Here is a 14,760-nt window from a genome sequence, read left to right as displayed (position 1 = left end):
ATTGAATAGTTCGGTTATCATGAAATGATAAAAGGAGGGAATGACGAATGTGATATAAAATAGTTACTTTAGAGATATTAGTTACTGTAATGTAGATATAGGCCGGTCTGATTCTGTTAGTTCACAGACAAAGCATTTCAGATCGCATGGCAAAGCAAGGGGGAGGGGTGTCCAGCTAAGGAGGAGAAAAGGATGCTGGGTAATAGGAGGCCAGAGGAAGGGATGAGAAGTGAGCCAATTAGGATATATGGCCAGGTCAGATGGGGTATAGGTTGACCTATAGGAATCGTGTATGTGAAACTTGATGCCATTTGAATGTATTGGTAGAGATTTCTTTGTTATACAGACTCACTCGATTCGGGGACTCGGGAGGCAGCTGGTCTCCTGTGTTTGTGTGAAATGAGTCAGACTTGCAAGTCAAATAAAAATAACTAATGCTATGCCTGCAAATCCATCTCGAGTTTTATTGAGGCCAGACTGACGGGTAAAGAATTACAATTTCTCAACTGGAGCTATTTTTCCTTCTACTCTCCCCTGGTATTCTTTGTGCCTGCACCATCTACAGAAATGTGGTAAGTGACACCAGATTGACAGGGTGGAATTGAACAGTACCGATATTGCAGGGCCAGGGTCGTAAATAGCAGCAAAGATTTCAAAAGTCTATTTTCTTCGGCGGGAGTGGAAACTCCTGCCAGCGAGAGCAGCTGTGAAGTTCTGCCCACAGAGATGTCACTGGCATTCATTTCTCGGCCACTGGGATATTGGAGGAAATGAGAAATGCTCTACTAATTCATTAATTATTTAAAACTTGAACTCATTGGTTGCAGTGAATTTTACTCAATCTTTATGAATTACAAATAAAACATGAGGCACGATTCAACAGATTGGGAACAAAGTCCCATAGCTTGTGTGTTTAGTCGCATGATTCCTGGCGCTCCCATTGTGTAAGGGGCCTCAGCAGGGGATGCACGGCCCAGGGTCGCACATAGCCCCGTTTTGTACAGTGGCGTGCTCCGCTCACCGGAACTCCCCAGTGTAGCATGAGATCGGTGCGTCCCGATCTGCGGGTCCCCCGAAGTGATGCCTGACCGCCGCCAGCCCGAACACACCAAAAAGGGTTTCTGGCCGCCCGCAAACACCCATGCAGTGCACCCAGAATGGGGGGATTTGCATCGCAATGCCTCGTGACATCGCTTTGGATCTCACAAGGCATTGTCAGCCGGGCAAATCACAGGAAGGGGGTCATCCGGTTTCTAGCGGCCACGCAGCGCATGGCACTGTGGTTCAATCACATGGATTTTTATTGAATGGAATTAGTTGGAAAGTTTTTTGTTCAATTAAGCAAGGGTTGTTTTGTTCACTGCACCAAAATTGATATTAATTTTCTTCTGCTTTATTTTTGCTTTGCCAGGTTAATGTGATACTTTAAAACATTTCATGCTGATGAAATATGAGCAAATAGCATGATTATGTGATGATCCTGGGCCAAGTTCTCCATTTCCCGATACCGGAAGCGGGAATCATGATCGGACAGGGAATCTTAGCTTGAACACATCATGCTCCACCTCTCCGCGATGCTCTGCCCCTCTTAGTCTCACTGGGATGAATTTGTGCAAGTATTTACAAGCAGGACCTGGTGCCATGATTGTGGAGGGTGAGCGGGAGGTGAAACAAACTCTGAAAAAGCCTAAAATATTATCAGACTTGCTGGGGAATTGCTGACTGGGTCAGGGACAGTAGCGAGAAATAACTTGGAGCCAAGTCCATGGACATGCGGTGTCCCCCTTGGGATGAGAGTGGCCTGGTTCAGACCGTCATTGCTAAAGTATGTGTTTTAAATGTAGCTCTCTGACTCTAGTTCCAGGTTCCAGGCTACTCTCACTGCTGAGTGCTGCCTCTGTCCTTTGAATGCTCAGAGACCCTCTGGTCATCTGGGAGCTCACACAGGCCATGGCTCTGGACACCATGGAGCCCCAGCTGTTTGTCACCTGGCTGGATATGGTCAAACTCCATCAGGTGCCCACCAGGTGTTGGCACTCCTCAGAAGTGCTGCCACATTGCAGAGGAAACAGGGGATCAGCAGAGTACATCCTGTGGCGGTATCCACCTATATTAAAGGCTGATCAGAACTGATTTTATATTAAATCATATATTCACTTCATATTGAAAGCTGATCAGAGCTGATGCTATATTAAATCATGTATTTAACCCGATGTTAAAAACTGATGGCTGATGAGTCCATTATCAATGTAAACCATTACTTATTGCAATAATGTTTTTTTTTATATGTATTATCTTTGGAAGAGTCTAGATGCAGTGAACTCATTAAGTCTAGTGGCCTTGCCACGAAGGGAGGTTATTGCTTGTCTAGTGGCCTTGCCACTAAGGGAGGCTACTGCTTGGCAAGAGACCAAGGAGGGAGGCTGGTGTTTTTCTGGAGATATCTACCGGAGGTATCAACCTCGTATCTTTAGAAACAGGTGCCCTGATAGGCCTCCCTGAAATTAAGGCCTTGCCAACCAAGAGAGACGGTTCTTTGTCTTGAAATAACTGTGGGGAGTTAACTTGTTTTTCAAAAGAAGGGGCTATGCTAAAACTCTCCTCGAACTCCCTAGTTCTCCCTGAGTGTAAAAACAATATAAATGTTCAAGCAAAAGCTGCGAAAGTTAGAGTATCGCTTGGAGAGCTGTTCAGGATATTACTGGGTGTTTAAACTGAAATCTCGACTCGTTGAGCTCTGCCCTTGATTGAGTATCGAACTCCGAGAACTACCAGTCGATGTGAGTATGAGATGTTATTTATTTAAGCAAATATGAAGTTAAAGAAGCTCAGAGGCTAACTCATCACGTATCCTGTATCTGTCAAACTGTATGATTTATCAAAACACTTGTATTACCCTTTATTCTTTAAATAAATTGCGTATATATTTTACCAAACAGATCCATGTCTATTTCAATGAATAAGAGTGACATTTAACTAAGACTCACCATATTCTCACCTTCTGAGGCTATCTGGAGGGTCCCGTGCCCATGCCTAGCTCTCAGGAATTAGAAATATTCAGTCACGTTAAGGATAAGATAGTCATCTAAGACACGGTCTCTCCTGTACACTGAAGGTAGTGAATGCAAGGCACATTGTGTATACTATAATTAGATCTCCCATATAGTAAGTCTTACTTTAGATATAATCAAGACCTCGTCTAGTAGCTTACACCCTCGACTACTCAGGCAGCTCTTAGATAAATACTCCTCAACTGTCACAATCCCACCCAAAGGACACCAGCATCGTGGCCTTTGGAACACACGCTGGTTCTCTGCCCCTCTCAGGGCAGAGGCCTCACCAGTGACCGGCACCCTTCCGAATCATAAGACCATAAGACACAGGAGCAGAATTAGGCCACTCGGCCCATCATGTCTGTTCCACCATTCAATCATGGCTGATATTTTTCTCATCCCCATTCTCCTGCCTTCTCCCCAAAACCCCTGATACCCATATGAATCAAGAACCAATCTATCTCTGTCTTAAACACACTCAGTGATTTGGCCTCCACAGCCTTTTGAGGCAAAACATTCCACAGGTTCAACACCCTCTGGCTGAAGAAATTCTCCCTCATCTCCGTTTTAAATAATCGTCCTTTTAGTCTGAGATTGTGTCCTCTGGTTCTTGTTTTTCCTAGAAGTGGAAACATACTCTCGACATCCACTCTATCCAGGCCTCGAATTATGCTGTGAGTTGCAATTAGATCCCCCCTCATCCTCCTAAACTCCAATGAGTACTGACCCGGAGTCCTCAATCATTCCACATACGACAAGCTCTTCATTCCAGGGATTATTCTTGTGAACCTCCTCTAGACCCTTTCCAAGACCAGCACATCCTTCCTTAGATATGCGGTCCAAAACTGTTCACAATATTCCAAATGGGGTCTGACCAGAGCCTTCTACAGCCTCAAAAGTACATCCCTGGTCTTGTATTCTAGTCCTCTCAAATTGAATGCTAACATTGCATTTGCCTTCTTAACTGCCGATTGAACTTATCCGTTAACCTTAAGAGAATTGTGAACACGGACTCCCAAGTCTCTTTGTGCTTCTGATTTCCTAAGCATTTCCCCATTTAGAAAATAGTCTTTGCTTCAATTCCTCCTTCCAAAGTGCATAACCTCACACTTTTCCACATTGTATTCCATCCACCACTTATTTGCCCACTCCCCTAGCCTGTCCAAGTCCTTCGGCATACTACCTGTCTCTCTACAGATCTTTGTATCATCTGCAAACTTAGCAACAGTGCCTTCAGTCCCGTATTCAAGATCATTAATGTATATTGTAAAAAGTTGTGGTCCCAGCAAAGACCCCTGAGGCACACCACTAGTCACCAGCTGCCATCCTGAAAAAGACCCCTTTATCCCCATTCTCTGCCTTCTGCCAGTCAGCCAATCCTCTATCCATGCCAGGATGTTACCCTTAACAGCATGGCCTCTTTACGTATTTAACAGTCTCCTCTGAGGCACCTTGTCAAAAGCCTTCTGGAAATCTAAATAAATCACATCCATTGATTCTCCTTTGTCTAATTTACTTGTTACCTCCTCAAAGAACTCTAACAGATTTGTCAGACATGACCTTCCCTTGATGAAGCCGTGCTGACTCAGTCCTATTTTATCATGCACTTCCAAGTACTCCGCGGTTTCATCTTTAATAATAGACTCTAAAATCTTACCAATGACCGAAGTCAGGCGAACCAGCCTATAATTTTCCGTCTTCTGCCTTCCTCCCTTCTTAAACAATAGTGTTTCAGTAGCCACCTTCCAGTCCTCTGGGACCCTTCCTGCCTCCAGTGATTCCTGAAAGATCACCACCAATGCATCCACAATCTCCTCAGCTATCTCTTTTAGAATCCTGGGGTGCAGTCCATTCGGTCCAGGTGATTTACCCACCTTCAGACCTTTCAGTTTGCCCAGAACCTTCTCCTTAGTGATGGCCACTACACTCACCTCTGCTCCCTGATGCTCCTGTAGCTCTGGAACCCCACTGGTGTCTTCCACCGTGAAGACTGATGCAAGGTAACTATTCAGTTACTCTGTCATTTCTTTGTTTCCTATTCTTACTTCTCCAGCCACAATTTTCAGTGGTCAAATGTCTATTTTTGCATTTCTCTTATCTTTTATATATTGAAAAAAACTCTGCCAACCTTCTTTTATATTACCAGCAAGCTTGCACTCATATTTCATGCTCTCCCCCCTTATTGATTTTTTAGTTGTAATCTGCTCGCTTATAAAGGCACCACGGTAGCACATTGGTTAGCACAGTTGCTTCACGGCTCCAGAGTCCCAGATCCGATTCCCGGCTTGGGTCACTGTATGTGCGGAGTCTGCACGTTCTTCCCATGTCTGTGTAGGTTTCTTCCGTGTGCTCCGGTTTCCTCGCACAGTCCAAAGATGTGCAGGTTAGATGGATTGGCCATGAAAAATTGCCCATATTGTCCACAAAAAAGATTAGGTGGGGTTACTGGGTTACGGGGATAGGGTGGAGGCGTGGGCTTGGGTGGGGTGCTCTTTCCAAGTGTCGGCGCAGACTCGATGGATCAAATGGACTCTTTCTGCCCTTTAAATTACATGATTCTGCGAAAGGATTCCCAATCCTCTGGCTTCCCACTAAATCTCACCACTTTGTATGCTTTTTCTTTTGCTTTTATGTTGTCCTTGGCTTCCCTCGTCAGCCATGGATGACTTGTCCTCCCCTTAGCATGTTTCCTCCTCCTTGGGATGAATTTCTGTTCCGAATAACCCCCAAAGATTCCTGCCATTACTGTTCCACTATCTACCCTGCTAGGATCCTTTTCCAATCAACTCTGGCCAGCTCCTCCCTCATGTCTTTGTAGTTACCCTTATTTAATTGTAATACTGTTACATCTGATTGCAGCTTCTCCCTCTCAACCTGCAAGGTAAATTCTATCATATTGTGGTCACTTCTTCCTAAGGGTTCCCACCTTAAGTTCCCTAATCAAGTCTGCCTCTTTACACATCACCAAATCCAGAATTGTCTGTTCCCTCTGAGGCTCTGTCACAAGCTGCTCCAAATAATCATCTCTTAGGCATTCCACAAATTTGTTTTCTTGGGATCCACAACCAACCTGATTTTCCCTGTCGACCTGCATATTGAAGTCCCCCATGATTATTGTAATATTGCATTTTTTGCATGCCTTTTCTATCTCCTGATTTATTTTCTGCCCCGCGTTCTGAATACTGCTAGGGGGACTGTACATAACACCCATCGGGGTCTTTATACCTTTGCGATTCCTCAACTCTACCAACAGAGATTCTATGCCTTCTGATCCTCTATCACACCTAGCGATCCTTTCAACTTAATTCTTTATTACCAATGCAACCCCGCATACTTTGCCCATCTGCCTGTCCCTTCGATAGGATACATATCCTTGAATATTTAGATCCCTGCCCTGATCCCCTTGCAGCCAAATCTCTGTGATGCCGCAACATAGCATTGGCCAATTTCAATGTGTACAACAAGCTTATTGACCTTGTTCCGTATACTGCAGGCATTTAGGTGCAACACCCTCAGTCCTCCATTGACCACCTCCATTCTCACACTTGTCACAATTCCACATTTCCTCTGCCTGAGGGTGATGTTGTTCTCTTATTTTTTTTCTCTATTTCCCCTTCAGCTATTACACCTTCTAAGCTCACGCTCTGTTTCCCACTTCCCTGACATTCTCATTCATATCCTCCCGAGTGACTCCAGCAAAACTCCCAGCCTGGATATTGTTGCTCCTCCAGTTTTGATGCAACCCATCCTTCTTTTACAGGCCACACCTTCCCGGAAGAGATCCCAAAGGTCCAGAAATCTGAAACCCTTCCTCCTACACCGTCAGTTTAGCCACGTGTTTAGCTGCACTGTCCTTCGATTTCAAGCCGAACTGGCACGTGGCACAGGAAGTAATCCTGAGATTACAACCCTAGAGATGTTGCTTTTTAGCTTGCTGGCTAACTCCCTGAACTCCTTCTGTAGGACCGCATCATTCTTCCGGCCTATATCGTTAGTATCTATGTGTACTACGACCTCTGGCTGTTCACCCTCCCCCCTCAGGGCATCCTCTGTTCGTTCAGAGACATCCTTTACCCTGGCACCAGGGAGGCAACATACCATTCTGAAATCTCTTTAATGTCCACAGAAGCACCTATCTGTGCCCCTTACTAGAGAGTCCACTAAAACTATCGCTCTCCTGCACTTTGCCCTCGCTGCTGAGCAACAGACCCAGTTGTCGTGCCACTGTTCTGGCTGCTGTTGTTTTCCCCTGAGAGGCTATCCCCCGCAAAAGTATCCAAAACGGTACAGCTGTTAGAGAGGTGGACAGCCACAGGGGATTCCTGCACTGACTGTCTGCCATTTCTAGCGGTCACCTATCTGTCTGCCTGCACCTTGAGTGTGACCACGTCTCTATAACTCCTATCTATGACAGTTTCTACCACCTGTATGCTCCTAATTGCATCCAACTGCTGCAGCACATGAACCACGCGGTCTATGAGGAGCTGCCATTGGTTTCACGTCCTGCAGATGTAGTCGGCCGGAACGCTGGAAGCTTCACAGATCTGCCACATCTCACAGTTAGGGCACTGCACCCCGCTGAGTGACATTCATGCACTCATTAATTCATTCAAAATAAATACTGAAATTGTTATCAGATTAAGTTACAATTAACTACATGGCCCTGGTGCAAGATTTTTTATGCAAAATTAAATGCTAAATACGAATCTCTGCCCTCAGGTTTAGTTACTCCTCTACCCAGTTAATTTGTTTTTTCAATGTTATTTTTCATGAGAATTTAACAGATTCTCAACAGCCAATCAGGTCACAGCTTTACTGCGATACCACTTCATTTTTTCCCCCCACAATTTGCAAAGGTCTTTATATCACTTACCTTCCCAGGATTCTCTCTGAATCTCTCCCTGAAGATTAACAGTTACAAACCCAGAAGAACAAAAACAAAACAAAAGGGAAAAAGCAACTCCTCAAACGTTGCACTGAATAGCACAATGCTCCGAATTACCAAATTTCAATCCTCAATCAGGCTCCCTCACTCAGTCTGTCTCTAACTTCACGTGCGCAAAGCTCACTGAGTGTGCACTTTATGCCTCTCTCTTACATAGAACACAGCTAAACTAAAATGACTCACACAACTTATGCTTCAAACAGAAGAATGCAATTTCACCTTTGCCTCTAATCAGGCGACAGGTGATTGACAGATAACTGCCACTCAGCAATTAGGGTGGAGGCAGCTCCAGCTAACTAGGCCACTAAACGTTTAACTGAAAACCAGGAAAATTAAATTCAACACTGAACTCTTCAATTACCACACTGCTCCAAATTTTTTTTTTTTTTCAAAAAAATATACTTTATTCATAAAAATTTATCATGAGCATTACAGAAACATTTCAAATTGTCTTGACTGTACATTTCCGGCAGGGTTACATGTTGCCTTGACTTTCTTCCATTCAATTTTGATATTATCATACACATATCACTCTTTACATTACAATTCTTTCCTAAATATTTACAGTGGCATGTTTGTTTTACACGTTGGAGTGTTGGTTGCCCAGACCGAGGGGCTTTACACTGTTACCGGCCCCTCGGTGTACATTTGCTGGAAAGACTTTACACAGTGGTCTTTCCCCATTGCGCCTTGGCGGCAGCTGCCCCAAGCTGGAGTGCGTCCCTCAGCACGTAGTCCTGGACCTTGGAATGTGCCAGTCTGCAACACTCGGTCGAGGACAATTCTTTGCACTGGAAGATCAGCAAGTTTCGGGCAGACCAAAGAGCGTCTTTTACCGAGTTTATGACCTTCCAGCAGCAGTTGATATTTGTCTCGGTGTGTGTCCCTGGAAACAGTCCGTAGAGCACAGAGTCCTGTGTCACAGATCTGTTTGGGATAAACCTTGACAAATACCACTGCATCTCTCTCCAGACCTTCTTTGCAAAGGCACATTCCACAAGGAGGTGTGTGACCGTCTCATTTCCCCCACAGCCACTCCGAGGGCAGCGTGCATTGGTGCAGAGCCTTCGGGTGTGCATGAAGAATCTGACAGGGAGGGCCCTTCTCACCACCAGCCAAGCTAGGTCTTGGTGCTTGTTTGAAAGTTCTGGTGATGAGGCGTTCTGCCAGATGACTCTGGCAGTCTGCTCAGGGAACCATCCAACGTCCTCCACGGTCTCCTTTTCCCTGAGGGCCTCGAGGACATTACGTGCTGACCACTGCTTCATTGCCTTGTGGTCAAAGGTGTTTTTCTTCAAAAACTTTTCCACGAAGGACAGGTGGTACGGTACGGTCCAACTACTTGGAGCGTTCCGCGGCAATGAGGCCAGGCCCATCCTTCGTAACACCGGGGACAGGTAGAACCTCAGTATGTAGTGACACTTGGTGTTTGCATACTGGGGGTCCACGCCCAGCTTGATGCAGCTGGACACAAAGGTGGCCAACAGGATGAGGGAGGCGTTGGGTACGTTCCGCCCTCCCTTCTCCAGAGGTTTGTACATGGTGTCCCTTCGGACACGGTCCATCTTGGATCGCCAGATAAATTTGAAGATGGCCCGGGTGACTGCTGTGGCGTAGGGTCGGGTTATGGGCCAGACCTGCGCCACGTACAGTAACACCGAGAGTACCTCACACCTGATGACCAGGGTTTTGCCCGCAATGGAGAGGGAGCGTTGCTCCCACCAGCCCAGTTTCTGTCTTACCTTTCCTATGCGCTCCTCCCAGTTTTTGGTGCACGCCCCAGCAGCTCCGAACCATATCCCTAGCACCTTCAGGTAATCTGACCTGACAGTGAAGGGGACAAAGGACCGGTCGGCCCAGTTCCCAAAGAACATGGCCTCGCTCTTGCCCCGGTTTACCTTGGCTCCAGAGGTCAGTTCAAACTGGTCGCAGGTGGTCAAGAGCCTGCGTACAGACGCGGGATCCGAGCAGAAGACGGCAGCGTCGTCCATGTACAGGGAGGCCTTGACTTGCATGCCTCCACTGCCTGGGATCGTCACTCCTCTTATACCCGGATCCCTCCTGATGGACTCGGCAAAAGGTTCTATGCAGCACACAAAAAGGGCAGAGGAGAGAGGGCAGCCCTGCCTGACTCCAGATCTGATCTGGAACTTTTCTGATTCCCACCCATTGATTGAGACTGCGCTATAGATGTTTGTGTAGAGCAGTTTGATCCAATTGCGAATTCCCTCCCCAAACCCCATTTTGGAGAGCACATCCATCATGTAGGTGTGCGATATTCTGTCAAAAGCCTTCTCCTGGTCAAGGCTGATGAGGCAAGTGTCCACCCCCCTGTCCTGCACGTAGGCGATCGTATCCCTGAGTAGCGCGAGGCTATCAGAGATCTTCCTGCCGGGTACAGCACAGGTCTGGTCAGGGTGGATCACCGACTCCAGAGCAGACCTGACCCGATTGGCGATGACCTTTGCTAGAATTTTGTAGTCCACATTCAACAGTGAAATGGGTCGCCAATTTCGAATTTCTTCCCTTTCCCCCTTCTGCTTGTAGATGAGGGTGATGATGCCTTTCCTCATGGACTCTGACATGCTGCCTTCCAGAAGCATACTCTCGTACACTTCCAGCAGTCTGGGCCCATCCACTCCCACAGAGCCGAATACAACTCAACCGGTAAGCCGTCGCTTCCGGGAGTTTTACTCGTCTCGAAGGACTTGGCGGCCTTTGTCAGCTCGTCCAGAGTTAGTGGTTTGTCCAGGTTTTCCAGCTCGCTGTCGCCTATGACCTCCGTGATAGTCGACAGGAAGGTTTGGGAAACAGTGCTATCTGTTGGCTTCAGGTCATACAGTCCGGCATAAAAGGATTGGCTGATCCTCAGGATGTCAGACTGCGATGACTTTTCAGAGCCATCTTCTTCCTTCAGGCTGCTGATCACAGAGGTCTCTCTGTGCACCTTTTGGAAGAAGAAGCGTGAGCACTTTTCGTCCTGCTCCACGGAGCGGAATCTGGAACGGAAGATAACCTTGGAGGCCTCCGAGGTGTAGAGCGAGGCTTGCTGGCTCTTCACCTCTTGGAGATCCTCCTTGACATCCACCCCCATCGACTGCAGCTGGAGCAAATTTTGCATACTTTTCTGGAGCCTGGACATGACCCCTCGTCTCTCTCTCACCTTTTGAACGCCCTTGAGGATGAAAAACCTCTTGATATTCCCCTTGATTGCTTCCCACCAGAGATGTGGGGCCTCAAAGAGGGGTTTCACGGTTCTCCAACCTTTGTAATCCCTCCTGAGTTCCTCGATGTTCTCAGGGGTCAGCAGTTTTACATTTAGCTTCCACGTCCCCCTGCCTACCCCCTGGTCTTCCTGCAGGTGGCAGTCGGCCAGTAGGAGGCAGTGGTCAGAGAAGAACACCGGCGTTACGTCGGTGGACCTGACCGTGAAAGCTCGGGACACAAAAAAGAAATCTATCCTGGAGCGGACGGACCCGTCTGGCCGTGACCACGTGTATCTACGCTGCGCGCCGTCTGCAGGGTTGCTGCAGACGTCGAGCAGCTTGGCGTCTTTTACCGTTTCCATCAGGAGTCTGGACGTAGCGTCTAGTTTGCTGTCGGCTTTGCTGGATCGTCCAGCCGCATCGATGATGCAGTTGAAGTCACCACCCAGGATGACCGGCTTGGAGGTGGCCAACAGCAGTGGGAGTTGCTGAAGAACTGCCAGCCGCTCACTTTTTACGGCCGGGGCGTACACATTAATCAGTCTGAGAGGGGTGTTTTTGTATTTCACGTCTGCTACGAGGAGGCGTCCGCCCACCACCTCCTTAACGTCGGAGATGGTGAAGTTTCCTCCCCGCAGCAGAATACCCAGGCCGGAGGAGCGGCAGTCGTTTCCTCCTGACCAGATGGATGGCCCGTGGGACCACCAGCTCGACCAGCGCCTGTAGTTGCTGAGGTGCGGAATTCCGCACTCCTGCAGGAACAGTAGGTCAGCTTTTACAATTACCAAATTTCAATTCTCACTCAGGCTCTCTCATTCAGGTTGTCTCTGCTTCACATCTGCAAATCTTACTCCAGCTGTCTCCTCTTGGTGAGGCTGGCAGCACGGACTGTCGCTTCCACCACCTCCCAGTTGGCGTTCAGGAGGGTCGGTTTGAGTCTGCGGCCCACCCTGGGGGCGAGGTGTCCCTCCTCTCCTCAGTGGCATTAAGCTGTGGATCCACCTCAAATTCCCGAACTCGGAGGGTAGATCTTCTGTGAGCCAGCTTCCTGGCTGCAGTGAGTGTGCGGTAAGTGGAGCACTTAAAACAGCTCCAGCTGTCAGGCTCTTTGACGGTAACACAGACCCCAGTCGTTCAAACGCTCACCGGGCCAGGGATTGTTCTCAATTCGAGCTAGCAGAATGCCAGCCTATTAGCATGCCCTGACTCGCTGACCAAATAGCGCCCCCAATGGAAGTGAGACTCACATGTAATTCAGTCCCTCGAGCTACACTGGCCTCCCAAAGGAGAATTCCAGCTCCTCCATTAGCCATCTCCTTTGTGACAAACTTCCAGATATTGACATAGCTCGAAAATGTTAAATGAAACTTAAAATTGAACTCCTCTCTCCTCATTACCCTCATCCCCAATGCCTGAGGTACCATTTTGAGGTGAGCACATTTCCAACCAGTATTCACCTTTTTCAGTGGCTGGCGATTTTAAGGTCTGACTTTCCTGCAAGATACACTAATCTGTATGAGGAGAAGTCGAACAGGTCTACAACCCTGTACAATGCTTTGTTTTTTTCTTTCCCAATTTACCGGGTGATGCCCTGATAACTGGGAATGATTGCACTCTTCCTGCTTGCAACATCGGTTAGTAAGTCAGTTAGATCCCAAAAACAGACGCTGTATATCTGAAATTTTCAACCATCAGTAAGAATGTTACCCACTGTTGCAAACCATTGTGTAAATAGAAGAAAACATTTAGAGGTAACTTAACACAGATTTAAAGAAAGATTTCCACTGAATAAGTAAGAGACTATCTGACTCATAGTCTTTTCTGAATCCTCAGTTTTGAACATGACCTTAAACAAGCCTGACCTGGTCACTACATCTGGCAGATTCTCGTCAATGAACTTTTCCATGCACTGATGTTCCGTGGAACGTTCTATGAAGAGTTTAAATGATTTAAAATACAGACCAACGTCTGAGGAGAGGAGTTTCATTGATGACTCCATCTTTTGTTCCCTGCTGTTAAAGAAAGGTAACAGTTCGGTCCAGTCTGAAATTCATAATCAGGATATGACCTTTGCCTTGGCTTGACTGGACCTTGATCACAAAATTTGGAAAATTTATTTACTGCCTGCTTTTGGCAAAGATTAACTCCCACAGAGTATGCTCTGCTCAATTATTATCCTGAACTTTAGCCTTCTATCTTTGTTTGCACCCAGTTCATAATTTACTCGCACTGTCCTCTTGTCCGGCCTTAATCTCTCCCTCGATGTAAACTCTCCAACCCATATTCACAGCCACCCCTTGATCTTGTCATAAGACCACAAGACCATAAGACATAGGAGCAGAATTAAGCTACCCGGCCCATCGATTCTGCTTCGCCATTCAATCATGCTGATATTTTCTCATCCCCATTCTCCTGCCATCGCCCCAAAACCCCCAATCTCCTTATTAATCAAGAACCTATCTATCTCTGTCTTAAAAACACTCAGTGATTTGGCCTCCACAACCTTCTATGGCAAAGAGTTCCACAGATTCACCACCCTCTGGCTGAAGAAATTCCTCCTCATCTTGACAATATTGAATTCTTTGTGCTCCGCCAAATCCATGAGGGACACCTGGGCGTCGAGAAGTGGAGATACAGAGCCAGGAAGGCTGCCGATTGGTCCGGTATTAGCCAGGAAATCTCGAACATGGTCCTCAACTATGCAACCTGTCAACGCTTCCAGCCAGCGCAGAGCAAGGAGACGCTCCAACAGCATGAAATCGAGACCTCCCCGTGGTCCAAGGTTGGCATCGACCTCTTTTGTGCGAATGGTCGTGACTACGTGTTGATTATTGACTATTTCTCCAATTACCCTGAAGTTCTGAAGCTCTCAGACATCACATCTCAGACCGTCATCAAGGCCTGTAAGGCGACGTTCTCCAGGCATGGTATCTCACTCACTGCCATGAGTGACAATGGCCCGTGCTTCAACAGCCATGAGTGGTCTATGTTTGCCAAATCATACCATTTCAAACATGTCACTTCCAGCCCACACTATCCGCAGTCCAATGGGAAGGTTGAGAAAGGGGTGCACATTGTGAAACAACTCATCTGCAAGGCCGCGGATTCTGCTTCTGACATCTACCTCGCGCTGCTTGCGTACAGGGCGACCCCACTGTCCACTGGCATGTCGCCGGCTCAACTCCTGATGAAATGAAATGAAATGAAAATCGCTTATTGTCACAAGTAGGCTTCAAATGAAGTTACTGTGAAAAGCCCCTAGTCGCCACATTCCGCCACCTGTTCGGGGAGGCTGGTACGGGAACAGGGACCTGCGGACGACACTTCCAGCCACACACTTGCCCAACCCGGATCACCTCCTGGTGCTGCAGAAGGTGCAGCAGCTCCGAAACCAGCAAAAGCAGGGCTATGATGCTCATGCCACCAATTTGTCCGTATTATCCCCGGCAGACACTGACAGGATCAAGATACCGGATGGTGGCTGGTCTGCTCCAGCTGTCGTTGTTCGACAGGCTGCGCCCCGCTCGTATGTTGTACGTATGGCTGATGGTTCTGT

At 47.3% G+C, this 14,760-nt stretch overlaps 1 protein-coding gene across 1 annotated transcript in view; it reads right to left on the bottom strand.

Moving 5' to 3' along the window:
• LOC140388200 (histamine N-methyltransferase-like) overlaps positions 1-13,238 on the bottom strand; it is a 103,286-nt gene extending 90,048 nt beyond the window's left edge. The window contains exon 1 of the mRNA XM_072471984.1: positions 13,067-13,238. Coding sequence (XP_072328085.1) covers positions 13,067-13,203 — 137 coding nt within the window. The 5' untranslated portion in view covers positions 13,204-13,238. The remainder of the gene's footprint in view (positions 1-13,066) is intronic.
• Between the last annotated feature and the right edge of the window lie 1,522 nt (positions 13,239-14,760).

This window comes from Scyliorhinus torazame, chromosome 2 (assembly GCF_047496885.1).
Source record: "Scyliorhinus torazame isolate Kashiwa2021f chromosome 2, sScyTor2.1, whole genome shotgun sequence".
In the NCBI taxonomy this organism is placed as follows: Eukaryota; Metazoa; Chordata; class Chondrichthyes; order Carcharhiniformes; family Scyliorhinidae; genus Scyliorhinus; species Scyliorhinus torazame.
Note: the sequence above shows the minus strand (reverse complement) of the source record. Positions and strands in the feature narration are given on the sequence as shown.